The sequence below is a fragment of the Grampus griseus genome (genome assembly GCF_964374135.1).
Source record: "Grampus griseus genome assembly, chromosome: 20".
Classification (NCBI taxonomy): Eukaryota; Metazoa; Chordata; class Mammalia; order Artiodactyla; family Delphinidae; genus Grampus; species Grampus griseus.
In genome coordinates, this window is record NC_139014.1 from 54711757 (window position 1) to 54730229 (window position 18473).

The 18473-nt window shown below is 52.7% G+C and overlaps 1 protein-coding gene across 1 annotated transcript in view; it reads left to right on the forward strand.

The window, feature by feature from the left end:
- RAB11FIP4 (RAB11 family interacting protein 4) overlaps positions 1-18473 on the forward strand; it is a gene marked incomplete at its 5' end in the record, with an annotated part of 112859 nt that overhangs the window by 32456 nt on the left and 61930 nt on the right. The window contains 2 exons of the mRNA XM_082679338.1: positions 982-1069; positions 4129-4217. Of these exons, the coding sequence (XP_082535464.1) occupies positions 982-1069; positions 4129-4217 (177 nt within the window). The remainder of the gene's footprint in view (positions 1-981; positions 1070-4128; positions 4218-18473) is intronic.

Genomic DNA, 18473 nt, shown 5'->3' on the forward strand with positions numbered 1-18473 from the left:
GATGTAGCTGCTATCTTGACCATAATTGGCTTTGCCTTAAATCTTGATGTGTAATTTGTAATTCTTAAATAATGGATACGTATGTCACATAATTATTTCCTCCCTGTAGATCAAGGGTGTCTCAGAACTAGGAAAAAAAAAAAAGTGGTTAGAACTATGTGTTTTAAAGAAAAGTGGGAAAGGGGAGGGTTTTGTTTTTGTTTTCAATTCATTAATTTATTTGTTTTTATTTTTGGCTGCATTGGGTCTTCATTCCTGTGCACAGGCTTTCTCTAGTTGCTGTGAGCGGGGGCTACTCTTCATTGTGGTGTGCGGGCTTCTCGTGGTCGTGGCTTCTCTTGCTGCAGAGCACGGGCTCTAGGTACGTGGGCTTCAGTAGTTGTGGCTTCAGTAGTTGCAGCTCACGGGCTGTAGAGCACAGGCTCAGTAGCTGTGGTGCACGCGCTTAGTTGCTCCGTGGCATGTGGGATCCTCCCGGACCAGGCCTCCAACCCGTGTCCCCTGCCCTGGCAGGCCGATTCTTAACCACTGCGCCACCAGGGAAGCCCAAGGGGAGGGTTTTGATACATTGTCTTTTCTAGAGTTTCTGCAGTGAATTTGTATTATTTTTGTATGAAAGAAGCTGCTAAGTTAAAAAAAATCAGTGTTTGTTTTCCACGTGCCAGTCTTAGAGAAATAACTCGGAGACGGAGACGGAAGCTCAGGCCAAACAAACCCGGGTTCTGAGCACTGCGGTGATAGGTTTGATTTTCCTCACTCGTGTCTGTCGACCTCAGAATAAAGTGGCCCCACCGCTGTCTGGGGCTGGCGCTGACCCCACCGAGGGGGACAGGGCTAGGAAGGGGACTGCTGGCGTCCCCTTGGTTCAAGTGACAAACCCTCCCTCCCTCCCGGCCTCCCTGGCCAGCCTCAGGCCAGCTCTGTGAACTCTCTGGGGGCATTTCTGGGAGCCTCACACCTGTCCCTCCTTCCTTTCCACAGGTGGAAAAACTGGTGAAGTATTTGGATCCCAACGACCTGGGGAGAATCAACTTCAAGGACTTTTGCCGAGGGGTGTTCGCCATGAAAGGTGAGGTCTTCTGGGGGGAGGGGGGTCCTAGGGGCTCCCAGGATCCTGTCTGGCTGGGGAGGCTGGCATGGCTTGGGTTTCAGCTCAGATTCCCCCCTACGGGGGTCCCAGGAGCCCAGGATGGGTTCCAGAAGTAGGCTCTGCCTTTGGCTCCCCCAGGGGGGGCCAAGGGGAAGGGACTTGGGCTCCCACAGCTGTGCCCGCTGGAGAGGGGCTGTGGGTGTCACTGAACCTCTGTCATGTGGTCCCACACCTGCAGCCAGGCCTTTCTACCCTTCCCATTGTCTGTCCCCATCCCGAGAATGGCCCCTTCCCTTCCCTCCCCTCCCCTCCTCTCCCCTCCCCTCCCCTCCCCTCCTCTCCCCTCCCTCCCCTCCCCTCCCCTCCCTCCCCTCCCCTCCCCTCCCCCTCCCCTCCCCTCCCCTCCCCTCCCCTCCTCTCCCCTCCCCTCCCCTCCTCTCTCCCCTCCCCTCCCCTCCTCTCTCCCCTCCCCTCCCCTCCTCTCCCCTCCCCTCCCCTCCTCTCTCCCCTCCCCTCCTCTCTCCCCTCCCCTCCCCTCCCCTCCCCTCCTCTCTCCCCTCCCCTCCTCTCTCCCCTCCCCTCCCCTCCTCTCTCCCCTCCCCTCCCCTCCTCTCTCCCCTCCCCTCCCCTCCCCTCCCCTCCCCTCCTCTCTCCCCTCCCCTCCCCTCCCCTCCCCTCCTCTCCCCTCCTCTCCCCTCCTCTCTCTTCCCCTCCCCTCCCCTCCTCTCCCCTCCCCTCCCCTCCTCTCCCTTCCCCTCCCCTCCCCTCCTCTCCCCTCCCCTCCCCTCCTCTCTCCCCTCCCCTCCCCTCCTCTCTCCCCTCCCCTCCCCTCCTCTCTCCCCTCCCCTCCCCTCCCCTCCCCTCCCCTCCCTCCCCTCCCCTCCCCTCCCCTCCTCTCCTCTCTCCCCCTCCATCTCCTGAGGGAACTCATCTCCCTCAAGGCTGATCAGACTCCTGAGGAGTTTCCCAAAACACAGGCTTCAGTTTTGAACGAGGACAGTTCAGAGCTGGTCCCTCATCTCCCTGCCTCTGTTCTGAATTTCCTTCACTTGTTTCCTCCCCACTCCCTCCTCCTAACTCCTCCAAATTCCTTCCTGTCTTCCCTTTAGGGGGGAACATAAAAATCCCTCTCGTTTTCCCTCCACTCAAAGGCAGTTATGAGACGCCTGCAGGAATCAGAGTGTGGCCACTCGCTACTGCAGTGTTCATCCGGAGAGAGTGGTCCAGCTCACCAGCCCGTGAGGAGAACACAGTTTACGTCTGCAAGTCCCCGGGCCTTGCTGTTATCTGTGGAGGATGCCATGTTTCCCTGTCTGTGTGGCTCAGAGCAGCACGAAGCCTTCCCTGTGGGGTCCCTCAGAGTCTGGGAGGGTGGGGAGGAAGCAGGAATTCCTTGCATAGAAGTGACGGGCGAAAGGAAGTGAGCAGAGAGGTTGGGGAGACTGTGCACGGCAGCCCCAGAAAGGTTTCTGAATGGGGTTGCTTGACTCAGTAGGGCCGCCACTAACTGTGCCCGGCATGTCCCCGTGCTGGTGCTTTGCAGGTCTGACCTCCTGTTTGCTGTTCTGAGACCAGTTCCAATGTGTGGAGGTGAGGGGTTCCTCCCATGCCAACAAACAATTTTCTCACACCAGCAGGGTGTCCGAGGAGAATTCAGCTCAATTCTGACACCGTCTACCTGGAGGTAGCGTCAGATTCCACAGGTTAAGGGCTCAGTCCTATAAAACTGTCTCCCCACCCCCATTTCAGACGCCCGTCACAAGCCCAGGCTGTTACCTATGCTTCTGGCCAACCGGCTGTAAGTCAGAGGTTCCCACGACCCCCTCCTTGGGTTGGGTTAATTTGCTGGAGCGGCTCACGGAACTCAGAAACATTTTACTCACTAGATTAGCGGCTTATTGCAAAAGGATACGACTCAGGAACAGGCAGGTGGAAGCGGCGCGTGGGGCAAGGTGTGGAGAAAGGTTCAGGTCAGCCATGCTCTCTCGGAGGGCACGACTCTCCCCAAATCTCCATGTGTTCACCAACCCGGAAGCTCTCCGAACCTGGTCCTTTTGGGTTTCTGTGGCACCTTCATCATAGCCGTGATCAATGAAATCACTGGACATTGGCGATTGATCCAACCTCCAGGCCCTCACCGCTCCCTGGAGGTCAGAGGTCAGAGGTTGGGACTGAAAGGTCCAGCCCTCTAACCACCTGGTTGGTTCTCTTGGCAACCAGCCCCCATCCTTAGGTGGGTCCACAAGTCACCTCATTAACATAAAAAGATACCTTTGTCACTCTCAACACTTAGGAAATTCTGAGGGTTTTGGGAGCTGTGAGTTACAAACTGTGAATGAAGGCCAAATACGTATTTTCTTATAAATCACAATATCGCACCTCCTTTGTCCGTTACGATTTGGGGGCATTTGTTCAGGGGAGGGAGGCCAGCTGTGTAATGAGTCAGCAAATAGCGCCACCCTGAAGGTGGCCTTCCATGTTCTGGAGTTTGCAGGGTTGCAGAGGGCCTCAGCCTCGCAGCCCTGGACTGTGTGTGTTTGGAGTCCCTGTGAGCCAGGCAGGGAGCATGTTCTTATATCCCCTCCTCCAGGAAGGCCTCCTGGATTCTCTTTGCCCCAGCCTCCCCTCCGCAACTGGGAGTCTGTCTTCTGTGTGTTCCCTGATGCTGTTAGTCCCAGTGGAGGAACGTCTGGAGGGCAAGGACCTGTCTCGGCTCCCTCTGCCTGGCCCTGGACTGGCTTCTCTAAGGACTGGGTGCCCCATCTCTGCCTCTGAGTGATCAGCTGGTCTCTTGGAGACTTGGGGCCTCTGCCTCCCTGCAGCCCTACCCAGCCAAGGCTTACTCATCAGAAGCAAAGCTGCCCAGGGAATTCCCTGGCAGTCCAGTGGTTAAGACTCTGTGCGTTCACTGCCAAGGGCCCAAGTTCGATCCCTGGTCAGGGAACTAAGGTCCTGCAAAAAAAAAAAAAAAAAAAGGAGCAAAGCTGCCGGGCTGGGCTGAGGCTCTGACCCTCCACTGCCTGTCTGTCCATCCACAGGCTGTGAGGAGCTGCTGAAGGATGTGCTGGCCGTGGAGAGCGCTGGGACACTGCCCTGCGCGCTGGAGATCCCAGACTGCGTGGCGCAGGTGAGAGGGGCGGCCACCGCGGAAGGGATGGGGAGCCTCCAGCCACCCGCCTTACCTGCTTGGTCTTCCGTCTTCTTGCCTTTGCTTCGCCTTTTTGGTGTCAGGGAGACCCCAGAGCCCCCGCTGAGGGCCCTTTGCCTTCAAAGTCAAGAAAGAGATTTTGGAACCGGAGCAGTGCAGACCCTTGGGAAGCCACAGCAGAGGGTGTAGGGGCTGGGGGTCCTCACAGGGCACCTTCCCCCGCTCTGAGGTCCCGAGGAGAAGCTGAGCTCCAGAGGGAAAGTGGCAGGCTCGAGGTCAACAGCAGGCAGGGAGACAATTTTTCTCTTTTCTCCAACACCAGCTGGATGTCCAGCAATCCAGTCCACTCCCGACACTGACTGCCCAGAGGTGGTGCAGGCCCCGGGGCCAGAGCCTCAGCCCCGCTTGGGAGCTGCCACAGACGGGGCACCCAGGCTACCTGCCTTCTGCTGGGGCCAGCTACAAATGCAGGGTTCTCGCAACCCCCCTCAGGTTCCGTAGTTCACTAGAACAACTCCCAGAGCTCAGGAAGGCACTCTGTTTATGATTATTGCTTTACTATAAGGGATACAATTCAGGAAAGACGCACGGGGCAAGGTATGTGGCCGGGAGGCGGGGGCCCTCTCTAGGGGCACCACGTCCCTGCACGGCAGTGCGTCACCAACCCGGAAGCTCCGGGTCTCGTTGCTCTAGAGTTTGTATGATCCCATCTGCAGCCCTCTCACCTCCTGCAGGTGGGCGTGGGTGGGGCTTAAAGTTCCCCACTTCAAATCACCAGTTTGGTCTTTGTGGTGTGACCAGCCCCATCCTGTGGCTCTCTGGGGATCCCACCTGAGTCACCTCATTAGCATGAACTCAGGTGGGGTTGAAAGGGACTCCTTATGAATAATAAAATTCACTCCTATCGCTCAGGAAGTTCCAAGGTTTTAGGAGCTCTGTTCCAGGAAGTGGGACAAGGACCACAGTCCCCATGGCTCTGTCTTACTGTCATCATCACCTAATGGTTTGTTTATTATGAAACTTTCATCGTTTTCCCAAACACTTGCAGAGTCATCTTACAGACGAATACAGTTCACGATGCCTGTACTGACAGTCTCTAGGGTCCCTTCTGGCGGAGACAGCCCGCCAGAAGGGCTGGAAGAGGATCGTCTTGGTTTGTCATCCAGGCTTAGCTCCAAAACCTCTTCTCCACCCTCTGGTTGGTGCCTCATCTGACCCCAAACATGAGTCTTTTCTATAGCTGAAGGAGGCCCAGGACCCCAGAGGTCACTTTGGCCAATGGCATACTTCTTGGGATCCAGCTGGGTGGTGGGCTCAGGGCTGGGACTGGGGGAGGGGGTCCCTACAGGGGGCTGTGGACAAAGAATGTAGGTTGCCACATCAGTAACAAAGGATGTTGTGGCCATGAAGCCATCAGCCACTGCAGCTGCTGCCCCCCGCCCTCAAACGGTGCCCCCTGAGGGGATTCAGGATGGAGAAAACAGGGTACTGGCCCTAGAGAGCTAAGGTGCATAAAGGAATGATTTCAATGAGCCCAGACTCTTGCATCTTCCCGTACATAGAAAAGTGCTAAATTCATTAACTTGAGATGTCTGTTTTTCTTAAATTAATAGTAATCTGTTGATGTTTTGACTACCTGGTTTTTTTTGCAAAACTCCTGTATGTCCTGGCTCCTTCCTTACCTCTTAGGAACAGTCCCTCAGAGCTATCTGCCTGTGCGTAAGTCCTCAGTAAGTCTGCCAAATAAAACATAATTCTTGGGACTTCCCTGGAGGTCCAGTGGTTAAGACTCCGTGCTTCCACTGCAGGGAGCACAGGTTTGATCCCTGGTCTTGGAACTAAGATCCCACATGCCACGCCATCACGCAGCCAAAAAAACCCATAATTCTTGACTTTTAAGTTGTGCTTTTTTTTTTTTTTTTCCGCTTGACAGGGCCCTAATGCCCAGAGCTGCCCAGCAAAATGGTGTTACAGAAGGCCAAGGCTCAAAGGTGGCAGAGACCCAAGCCGGGTACCAGGGCCTCCAAGATAGGTCTCAGGTGGTTGGACCCCAGGGTGCCGTGCCCTCAGGGATGAGTGAAGAGAGCTGGGCTCCAAGAGGTGCAGAGGCCAGCAGTGAGGGCTCCAGGCCTGCCTCAAGGGGCAGCAGATGTGGGGTGAATATGCATTTGGGCCTGACTGATGGGACCAGGACCAGAGCAGAGGACCCCAATGCAGGACGAACCCTGAGAGTGTCCTGGGAGTCTTGGAGCGGGGCCCTCGTGGACTGAACAGGAAATGGGCTAACGAGGTGGGCTGTGGGACCAGTCAGAACTGGGTCCATACCCCGCTTCGGCCACTGATGAGCCCTGCAAACCCGGACACGTTACGCTCAACTCCTCAGAGCCTGTAAAACAGGGCTCGCCATACCCGTCTTGTGAAAATTCAGTGGGAAAACAGGCTGCTAATATGTGAGAATCCCCTTCCTCCCAGTGCCGTGTCTTAGGGATCCGTGTGAGAAATGGTGCTGAAACCAACACCCTTGGCTACCGGTGTTTCAAAATCACGTCAAAATAAAGGCCTGCATGTGAGGAGCTGGAGGTCAGAGTGGAGCCCTAGCCGGGCTTCCGCACCAGCCAGCGGTACCAGGGCCGGGTCCCGTTCCTGCAGCTGTGGGCTGCTTTCGTGGCCTCCGCACTAGGCCGGCCACACTGGCAGGTGGAGAAAAGGGGAGAGATAGGCGTGGAGGAGTTGGCCTCTGAGAGAGCGCTCTTCTTTTTGTTTATTTATTTATTATTTTTGACTGCGTTGGGTCTTCGTTGCTGCGCGCGGGCTTTCTCTAGTTGCGGCGAGTGGGGGCTGCTCTTCGTTGCGGTGCGCAGGCTTCTCATTGCGGTGGCTTCTCTTGTTGCGGAGCTCAGGCTCTAGGCACACAGGCTCAGTAGTTGTGGCACACGGGCTCAGTAGTTGTGGCTCGCGGGCTCTAGAGCGCAGGCTCAGTAGCTGTGACGCACGGGCTTAGTTGCTCCGCAGCATGTGGGATCTTCCCGGACCAGGGCTCGAACCCGTGTCCCCTGCATTGGCAGGCGGGTTCTTAACCACTGCGCCACCAGGGAAGTCCCGAGAGTGCTCTTCTTTTTAAAGCAATATTGTTTTCTCCACAATGCAATATGTGGAGGTTACAGAAAAGCAGAAAGATCAGGTCGATCGAATCCCAGCAACCCCAGTGCCCCCCTCATCTCCTCTCTCGGGACTTTAGGTGTAAGCCCCTCCTTGTGAACTCTTTTCTGCCCCCGACCTGTCTGGCCCTGACAGGTGGCTCGGGTGGTCGGAGCCCAGCGAGGTGGCTGTTGATCCCTGGGCACGCTGGGCAGCCTTGTCCGTGAGCGCCCGGTGGGCAGCGTGGTGGGCTGGGGCTCTGTTCCTCACAACAGGCTCCTCGGTGCTGGGAGGGCTGAGGGGGCAGAGCGCAAAGCCAGCCTGCCAGACCAGTGGGCTCCCACAGTGAGGGGCTGAAAAGGCCTGGAGGCCCCGTGGTGTGAATGAATCCCTCCCTCCTCAGGCTCCTGCACCGTCTGAGCAGCTCGGGGTTCCATTTGGCTAAAGGCCACGAGGGGCGAGACCATAGCTCCTCAGGCTGGGGGGAGCTGAGGGGGCTGGCCTGGGGCACGTCCTCATCCTGCAGGCTCAGCCCTCAGGGTCCTGCTGTGTCCCAGCTGTCCCCTAGGGGTCAGCTTGAGACCAGCCAACCAGAGGGAGCCTGGATCATTACTTGGGCTTCCCAGGTGCTGCTAGGGGAGGAGTGGTTTGGGACCAAGCGAGGATGACGTAGGATGGGACCAGAGGAGCATGCCTCCCCCCACCCCCAGGGTGGGGCAGGGACCTCTGACGTCAACACTTGACGAGAGGGTCATAGTTAAAGTAGTGAAGTAGTGAAACACTCTGTGGTGCTGGTTGGTAAACAGATGCAAACCTGGCAGCCTGAGGGCACCCACCCCGTTCACCCCTCTTCCAGGCCCCCTGGAACCCAGCCCCCACACACCAGCTGTCACCCAGGCGCTCTGGGCCTGCTCTCCAGGCAGTGCAAGTCTGTCTGGGTAGGGGCACCTGCATCCCACCAGCTCTTTTTTTTTTAATTGAAGTATAGTTGATTTACAATGTTGTGTTCCCTGCTGTACAGCAAAGTGATTCAGTTATACATATACATATATATACATTCTTTTTCGTATTCTTTTCCATCATGGTTTATCACAGGATATTGAATATAGTTCCCTGTGCTCTACAGTAGGACCTTGTTGTTTATCCATCCTATATGTGATAGTTTGTGTCTGCTAATCCCAAACTCCCAATCCATCCCTCCCCCGCCTCACCTCCCCCTTGGCAACCGCAACTCTGTTCTCTATGTCTGTGAGTTTGTTTCTGTTTCATAGCTAGGTTCATTTGTGTCATATTTTAGATTCCACATATAAGGGATATCCTATGGTACTTGTCTTTCTCTTTCTGACTTCCTTCACGTAGTATGATAATCTCTAGGTCCATGTGTGTTGCTGCAAATGGCATTATTTCATTCTTTTTCTGGCTAAGTAGTATTCCATCGTTGATATATACCACATCTACTTTATCCACTTATCTGTTGATGGGCATTTAGGTTGCTTCCATGTCTTGGCTATTGTGAATAGTGCTGCTGTGAACATAGGGCTGCATGTATCTTTTTGAATTATACTTTTGTCTGGGTATATGCCCAGGAGTGGGATTGCTGGATCATGTGGCAACTCTATGTTTAGTCTTTTGAGGAACCTCCATACTGTTCTCCATAGTGGCTGTACTGATTTACATTCCCACCAACAGTGCAGGAGGTTTCCCTTTTCTCCACACCCTCTCCAGCATTTATCATTTGTAGACTTTTTAATGATGGCCATTCTGACCAGTGTGAGGTGGTACCTCACTGTAGTTTTATTTATTGATTGATTGATTGATTGATTTTGGGCTGTGTTGGGTCCTCGTTTCCGTGCGAGGGCTTTCTCTAGTTGCGGCGAGCGGGGGCCCCTCTTCATCGCGGTGCGCGGGCCTCTCACTATCGCGGCCTCTCGTTGCAGAGCACAGGCTCCAGATGCGCAGGCTCAGTAGTTGTGGCTCACGGGCCCAGTTGCTCCACGGCATGTGGGATCCTCCCAGACCAGGGCTCAAACCTGTGTCCCCTGCATAGGCAGGCGGACTCTCAACCACTGCGCCACCAGGGAGGCCCTCACTGTACTTTTGATTTGCATTTCTCGAATACTTAGCAATGATGAGCATCTTTTCGTGCCTATTGGCCATCTGTCCCACCAGCTCTTGAACTCACTGGATGTCACCCTTCCTGTGTCCTTAGAGCCTGCTGCACCCTGGCGCAAAAAGGGCTTGGTAAACCCAACTGTTGGCAAGTTTTCTGATGCATGTGGATTTGAGTTTGGTCAGAGGGGGTGCTGGGTGTCGCAGGGGTCCGTGGGTTGGCATCCCGAGGCTGAGGTCTCAGGAAACGCCCTGGGAGTCCGTCGTGAGGCTGGCCCGCTTAGCGGGCTGCTACTGCGCTCCCTTTGTGCAGCTCCCAGACCTTATGGTGTAGGGGTCTCTGTAGGGTGGGGACATGGGCAGTCACAGAGAGCCCCACCCTCGGGCCTTAAAGGCAAGGGGGCAGTGGGATGAAATCTGACTTATAAGCCCTCATGTGAGATCCTGGTTCGTCCTCCCACGTGGGCTGGTTAATAGGGAACCCCATAAAATGAATAGGGTGTCAGGCCACCTGGTGCTCCTCCTGTGTAACCACCATCCCAGCGAATGGTGTCACCATCATCCAGCCCCTAAGCCAGAAAGTCATCCTTGACGCCCCACATCCAGCCAGCCTGAGTCCTCTGGTCCCCACTCAGCCCTCGCCCCTCTCCCTCTGCTGCCTCCTGGCCCCTCATCGTCCCCGGCCTTTCTCTCTCCAGACCCACATCCCACAGTCGCCTCAGGATCCTCCTAAGGAGCTGTCACCACCCCCACTTCGGTGGCCCCCTCATCACCAGTGGGATAAAATCCACCACTTCTCCAGCCTCACCTCTCACTGCCGCACTTCTCACACCCCGAAATTGGTGACACCCAGTTGCTCCTTATTTACTGAAAAGACCCTGTTCTCTCTTGCCTCCCAGACTTTGCACAAGTTCTTCTTTCTCCTGGGATGGCCTCCCACCCACTGTCCCTGGGATAACTTCTGCTCATCGTTTAAGACTTAAGTAGGTACCTCCTCCTCCAGGAAGCCTTCTCTAGTTCCCTCTGCCCCCAGCCTGGAGTGAAACCTGTGCTGAGCTTCCCTGGGGCCCTGTGCCCTCTGTCATCCCTGCCTTAACCTCACCCTCCAGGACAGCTCCATGTTCCCCACACGGCGACACCATTTTCACCTGGTGGTGGCAGAGCTCGAGCTGAGTTCATCTCCTTCGCACCCAGCACAGTGCCCATAGCGAACACCCTTATCCACGCACCATAGATCGTTTCTCTGAGTATTTCTAGGATTTGAAATCTAGAAATGGAATTGCTCTATCGAAGGGTATGCAGATTTTATTTTTTAATCAATGGGACCAAATTTTTCTTCCAAAAAGACGGTACCAATTGTATCATCCAACAGTAGATGAGAGAGTGCCTGGATTCTCAGCCCTTTGCCAGTCCTGGAAGTCCTCCATCTACCTACAGGCCCCCCTTCTACTCCTCTCCCCTCCCTTCTCCTGCTCACCAATCTGATGGAGGAAAACTCACTCTCACTTTCATCTGTGTTGCCGTTTATGGTGAAGGAGACCATCGTTCCTTCTGTTCACTGGGCCTGTGGATTTCTTCTTTTGTTAATTGCCTCTTTATAGTCCTTGCTCATTTTCTGTTGGGTTGTCTTTTCCTTTTTTTTTTTTTTCCTTTTCTTTTTTTTGGGGGCCTTGCCTCACAGCATGTGGGATCTTAGTTCCCCGACCAGGGATCGAACCTGTGCCCCCTGCAGTGGAAGCGCAGAGCCCTAACCACTGGATCGCCAGGGAAGTCCCTGGGTTGTCTTTTCCTTATTGATTTATATGAAATCTATATACACAAAATCTCTATATATTCTGTCAGTCTATGCATTTTGCTTATATTTTAGTTTTGGTTTTGGTGTCTTATTGCATAGAATTTTAAAGTTCGGATGTCGTCATTATCAGTCCTTTTATGCCATTTACGTTTTGTGTATTATGTGATGCCTTCTTTACCTCAAGGTTATAAACATACTATTCTCCTCTATATGTTTTTCAAATACTTTTAGACAAAAAGTGTTTATGTTTAGCTCTTTGACCCACCAGAAGCTTATTTTTGGTTTTGGTGAGGATAATATCTGGCATTTTTATGTTCCACATGTTGCCAGCTGTTCACATTCCTGCTGTGGAATAGTCCCTCTTTCTCCACTTATTTGAAATCTCATCCCTTTATCGGGAGCTAAATTGCCGTGTGACGTGGGTCTCTTTCTGGACTCTGGTCTGTTGTATTGATCTATTTGTCTACCTGTTTCTAAGCCAGTTTCAGTTACCCTTGCTTTACAGTGTGATATCTGATAGAAAAAGCCTCCCTCATCATTCTTTATTTAAAAAATTTTTTTGTTATCCTTACGTATTTTCTCTTCCAGAATACTCTTTTTTGTCGAAATTCATTTAAAATCCTGCTAGAGATTTTGTTTGAAATTTGTACATCAGTGGAAGGGAACTGGCTTTTTAAAGTATTGAATTCTCTCATCCGAGAACATAGTAAATCTCTTCATCTTTTCTGGCCTTCTTTTATGCCCTTCAGGAAAGTGTTATGATTTTCTCATATAGGTTTTGCACATTTCTTCATAGGGTGGCTCTATTTTAGAATTTCTGTCACTGTTACATGTAGGATCTTTTTGCCATGATATTTTCTAATTGGTTACGGCTAAGTGTCTAGGAGACGTTTTGATTTTTGGTGTTGATCTTGTCATGATGACCTTACTAAACTCCCTTATTAGTTCTAATAGTTCATTTACAAACTATTTTCTAGCCTGCTTAATCTATATAACAATGCAGCCATATTCTTTTTTTCTGCATAAATTTAAATAGCTGCATGATATTTCATTGCAAGAAGACAACCACATTTATTTACCAGTTCCTTATTATTGGTCATATATATATAATTTTTTTTTCTTAAGCTACTTCGGGGGAGTAACAAAAGCAGTGTTTTAAACACTCTTGTAGCTAAATTGTTCCCCACAGAAGCACTCATTGTTTTAGAGCAAGCCAGAGGTTGGCAAACGACAGTTCCCGTGGGCCAAATCTAGCAGCTTGTTTTTGTAAATAAAGTTTTATTGGAACATGGCCACGCCCATCTGCTCACCCTTGTGTGTCTGCTTTCCCATCACAATGGCAGAGTTGAGTGGCTGCCACAGAGCCTAAACTGTTTACTATCTGCCCTTTACGGAAAAGGTTTGCCAACCTTTAAGCTAAAAACCGTTTTATCAAAAGGATACAAATCTTAAAATTTCTAATACATCTGTCAAATTCCTTTCCAGAAAAGTTGTCTCAATTAATCTTTCATCAAGATCGTGTCAGATTCCTCCTACCCTTTGTTTACTGGCTGTTCTGCTTTCTCAAATCTTTCTCATTGAGAGGCTAAAATTAGGATTGCTCTTTTGAATTATAATATGGTTGAACTTCTTAAATTGCCTTTATTGGTCACCAGGAGTTCTTTCTTCATTAGTTGCCCGCCCACATCCTTCACCCTCATTTCCATAGATGTATTCATTCCCATTGATGTAAAAGAAGTAGAAATATTAACTTTTGGACATACCTCACAAATATTTTTTCAGCTTGTCATTTCTTTTTAACTTTGTTTATGACAGCAAATCTAAAAGGTTTTTATAGCCAACTCAATCTTTTCCGTTGCGGCTTCTGCCTTTGGTGTACTGCTTAGAAAACTTTCCTACCCGAGGCTGTGACACTATATTCTGTTTTATTTTTATTTTATGTATTTGGTTTTCATGTTTAAAGCTTTGATCCACAGAGTGAATTTTGATGTCTGTGGTGAGATAAGGATCCAGTTTTCCTTTTTCCCCTCAGCCCCTCTTACCCTCCCTCCTGCCCAACTCACCTCGCGGGAACCAGAAGCTCTTGACAAGGTTATGCTTAAGGGGTCCCCGGAGGCCAAAACAAACCGGGGTTTGCTGGGAATGAGGGCGTCAGCCTGAGCCCAACCTGGCTCTTCTGCTCATAAGCAGAAGGAGCTTGGTCAACCTCCAGTCTTGCCAGAACAGTTTTTAAAAATCTGCTCTGAGCTTCTCTCCAGAGCTGGCCTGGGGGTATGTAGGACATGAAGGTCCAAGTCCACCATTGCTTAATTTCATCCATTTTGAAGCAAGCATTTCTAAAACCACTTTTGCAACAATGATACTTTTGAATTCTAAAAATACTTTTCTTGACAGCCTCTGATTCAGCTGTGCTGGTGAAGGTGTAGGTTGGTGGTACCATGCTTATGCTGGTAAGGGGAGGGGGGAGGGTGTTTCCTAGCTCAGGGAGGGGCCTTACTTGATCCTTTCCTCTCATATTTGGCCCCAGTTTTTTGGTTTTTTTTTTTTTTCTGTTCCAACACCTTTCTCCTTCCAAAGGAAAGAATAATTTACTTATCCGAAGCCCAAGAATTTCTGTAAGAATAAAAAGATCCTTAAGTCATATCTTTGAGAAGTAATTAAATTCTGATTAAAGCAAAGGTGGCTGGGACAGAAGCAGAGCCAATGTTGATGGTTGCCTTGGTCTGTCCTGGACCATCTGTCCCCCATCTTCTGCCCCTGACCATTCCGACCCTAGGAAGGCTGGGTTCAGCTGGCCCACTGAGACCAACTTCCAGGACACTCCTTTTTTTTTTTTTTTTTTTTTGCGGTACGCGGGCCTCTCACTGTTGTGGCCTCTCCCGTTGCAGAGCACAGGCTCCAGACGCACAGGCTCAGCGGCCATGGCTCATGGGCCCAGCCGCTCCGCGGCATGTGGGATCCTCCCGGACCGGGGCACGAACCCGCGTCCCCTGCATCGGCAGGCGGACTCTCAACCACTGCGCCACCAGGGAAGCCCCATTCATCTATTTTTAAAAGCTCCCCAAGTAACTTGAATGTACACCCAACGTTGCAAGCCAAGGATCTAAGCTAGGAATGCTCAGACTTTGCGGCATATTAGAATCTCTGGGAGTTTTTAAGGTTCTGGGTGCCCAGCTGTCCCTCAGACCAATGAACCCGGAACCTCTAGGGGTGGGACCCAGGCATCAGCACTTTTTAAAGCTCCTCACGGGATTCCACGAAGCCATGACCCGTACAACGTCCTGGATTCTGGTCAGTTTACATCAACACTTCTTTTCCCTGAGCATGGAACGCAGAGGCTGGGGGTGGGGAGAAGAGTCTTATACCTTGAAAATGGCCAATGGCTGGCACAGCGTGTGTGTTCAAATGTCGGCTGCCCTTGGCCCCGGAAGTATCCTCTGGGGAGAGTGGCTCAGGATTACAGGGCCCTGGCTGGAGGTGTCCGTCCCCCGTAGAACTGGGCCGCCTGGGTTCTCAGGCCCGGGCAGGGAGCATTCTTGGTGGCCAGTGAGCCATGACTGCTTTCCCAGAGGGAGGCCTGCAAGGGCCCACGGGGACTCTGGGTCAGCAGGGCGGGGGCTCCATGTGTCAGAGCCCAGACAGGAATCTCATTGAGAGAGTTCCTCGTCTGCCACCCAGTTCTGCAAACTTCTGAGAGCTCAGGCCGCCCTGCAGAGAACGGAGAGTAGATCACACTGACTTCACAAAGGCCCACCAGATGTACTTTTCCTCCAACTTGCAGGAAAGTTGTGAGAGCAGTGCAACGAGTGCCCATAGATCTGCCCCCCTAGGTTCCCCGGTTGTTAACATGTTGGCAGTTTGCGTTCCCTGCGTTTGTGTGCGTCCCTGTATACACACTTCTTTGGGGTGATGGGGGCTGGACCATTTGAAAGTTAGTTGCAGACATTATGACACTTCCTCCTTAGATACTTGACCCTTCCTAGGAGCAAGGATATCCTCCTCGATAACCGCAACACACTCATCACCTGTGGCTGATACAGCAATGTATTAGCTGATATAAACTCCACATTCAGGGTTTCCCAATATTTTTATAGCTTTTCTGTCCGATCTCAGATCCAATCCAGGATGACACATTACATTTAGTTGTCACGTCTCTTTAGTCTCCGTTAATCCGGAATAGTTCATCCACCTTTCGCTGTATGTGCACCATCACCTGAGGCCCCCAAGAGGTTGCCGCCCCACTGGTTTTGCCTTTGGCTTCGGACTCCCGTGTGGAGCCACAGCGCCCTCTGCACGAACGGCACTAACGCCTAGCGGCCGGTTCACACCCGTCTGGCCCAAAGCGCTTTGATGCTGCCCCATCCTCCATCTCAGGAGCTGGGACTGCCACCCACCTGTCTGCTCGGACCAAGAACTGAGTTGTGCTTAATGTCTCTCCTTCCTCCCATAGCCAACCCATCCGCAAGGCCTGTTGGTTTTATCTGCAGGATCCGTCCCGTCCCGAGGTGTCCCCTTCACCCACCTCCACGTTACACCCCGTCAGAGCTTCACACCATCCCCCTACCTGGTCACCCGCGCTCTCTCTTCCCTTCCTCCTTACAAGAGCCAGAGTGTCCTTTCAAACTCTTAAACCAGGTCCTAGAACTCCCCCACTTAAGATGTTCTAATCACTTGTCCTCTTAGGGTAAAATCCTGAACCCCAACTTCTCACTGTGACCTACCAGCTTTCACTTTTGCCTGAACCTTTGACCTGGTCCCATCCCATCTTCCCCATAATCCTCGCTGTTCCAGCCACACTGGCCTGTTTTCTGTTCCTCAAACCCCCGAAGCTAGTTTCTTATCTTTGCCTGGCTGTTCCTTCTACCTAGAACCCTCGTCCTCAAGTCTTTGAACGGCTGCCCTTGCATCATTCAAGTTTCAGCACAAGCGTCACCTCCTCAGAGAAGCCTTCCCTTCCCACTCATCTCAAGGAACCCCTCTACAGCAGTCCCCTGTCACTGTCATAACACCCTGCTCATTTCCTTCAGAGCCTGCGCCACTGTGTGCCACACTCTTAACTGTCTACGTGTGTCCTGCCTGTCTCCTCCACGTGGGTGGAGGGCTGTGCCTGCCTCTCTCACTGCTGTGCTCTCCACGCCAAGCACAGTGCCGGCACGGAGCAGCTGGCGGTACGTGTTGGAGGGATGCATCTCTGCTGTGCAAGGTCAGCTCTGCCGGGGAGGAGAGGGCTAGGTTTCCTGCCGCCTGGGAGCAGTTGAGGGGTGCCCCCTTCAGGTCAAAGGCTGTAAAACCACACTCAGTGCTGGGTGGGGAGGAGCGGGGAGGGCATAGGAAGGAGCTGAAAGGGGGATGACTCTGCTCTGACTCTGCACCTGGGCTCTGAAACCTTAGTGTGTGTACGACTCACTCAGGGGCTTAACACAAGGCAGGCTCTGATCCAGTAGGTCTGGGGTCGCCCAACTGCACCTCCTACAAGCGCCTTCAGTGGCGTGGGAAGATGTGGAAAGAGCCTGGGGGTGCTCCCGTTGCTTCTGCCCCTCCCACCCTCTGCCAGGAAGTGTTGTTTCTAGCAGTCGCTGTCACCTCCGCATGTGGTGAGCCCCTCGTGGTTTTCCGTCTCCACATGTCTGCTACCGTGACAGTGACAGACAAGACATTCCCTCCCAGGAATCGTGCTCCGCCGCCTGCTCTGTCACTGCTCTGTTTTCTCTCCTCCGCGCTCCTTTCCTTAAGCAGACTCCTGGGGGCGTGCTGTCTGGGGGAAGTCAGGCCGGGCTCACTGCCCCGGTGCAGGACAGGACAGCTGACCAGGCTGGGAACTGGGAAGCTGAGGGGCTCCCACAGGCTTTGGTTCAGAGTGTAGGCACTTACGGGCAGAGCCAGCACCAGAGGCAAAGGGCTGATTTAAACTTGGGCAGAGGGCTTCCCTGGTGGCGCAGTGGTTGAGAGTCCGCCTGCCGATGCAGTGGACACGGGTTCGTTGCCCCGGTCCGGGAAGATCCCACATGCCACGGAGTGGCTGGGCCCGTGAGCCATGGCCGCTGAGCCTGCGCGTCCGGAGCCTGTGCTCTGCAGCGGGAGAGGCCACAGCAGTGAGAGGCCCACGTACCGCAAAAAATAGAAAAAAAAAAACTTGGGCAGAGCGTTGGCTTTGGGGTCTGAGGGTCCTGGATTTGACTCCCGACCGTGTCGCTTACTAGTGGACCATCCTGAGCAAGTTACTTAACCTCTCTGAGCCTCACTTTCTTCCCTTGCTAAACAGAGGTTGTAATTGGTGTCTTCTGCATAGGGTTATTATAAAAAACGAGAAATGAGAGTACAAGCAAAGCACTCAGTACACTGCCTAGAAAATGCTGGAATCTCTCAGCCCACAAGGCACAGATTGTGAGACTTGAATACTTTTTGCCCCAGGGCTGCTGACAAGGGACTGACAGGCAATGTCTATGTCCCAGGCTTCCTTCTACACCTGCATCTCACAGCCCCACCGCCTGCTGGCTGGTCTTGCACAGCTAGGAGGTTCACCCCCTGGGGCATTCCCCAGAATTGGGCCCACTCCTGTGTCAGACCCATCTCCCAGGGTAGGCAGGGCCTGAGGGCATGAAAACCACACCCACTGAGCCTGAGGGAAAATGCCCAAACATTTTATAAGAGGGATAAACAGCTGCTCCCATCCTGGTCATTGCCGCGTTCCCTTCCTGACCAGGGCAGTAAAAATGACTGGAAATAATGTGAGACACGGCAAGAAGTCTGATTCTTGAGGGGAACTTTCTGTGGGCTCTGTGCGTGTCCCAGGTTTATGACCCTCCCCAAGCCTCTTTGATTATCAGCACAGGGCGGATGGGCAGGAGGGACACTGCACAAGTCCCAGCCTCAGAGCCTGGCCCAGCCCCTGCTTTGTACACACTCGCTGTACCTAGATGGAAAGAGAGGGCTCCTTTGACCCTGGGGGCTGGGAAGCTGAGCACCTTCTCAACACCGATGCCAAGACTTTACATCCAGAACCCGTTTCAGAACAGCTGCCTTTACCACACCCTGCCTGGGCTTCTTCCTGTGCTGTGACTTGGAATATTCTTGCTTTCCTCAAGGGAATTTTTAATCCAGGCTGAAAGGACCCCTGAGCTGGGTGAGGGGTCGGGCACCCAGGCAGAGGCTCGTCAGGACCTTTATCTGCTGCAGTAAACATCAGCTGAGTC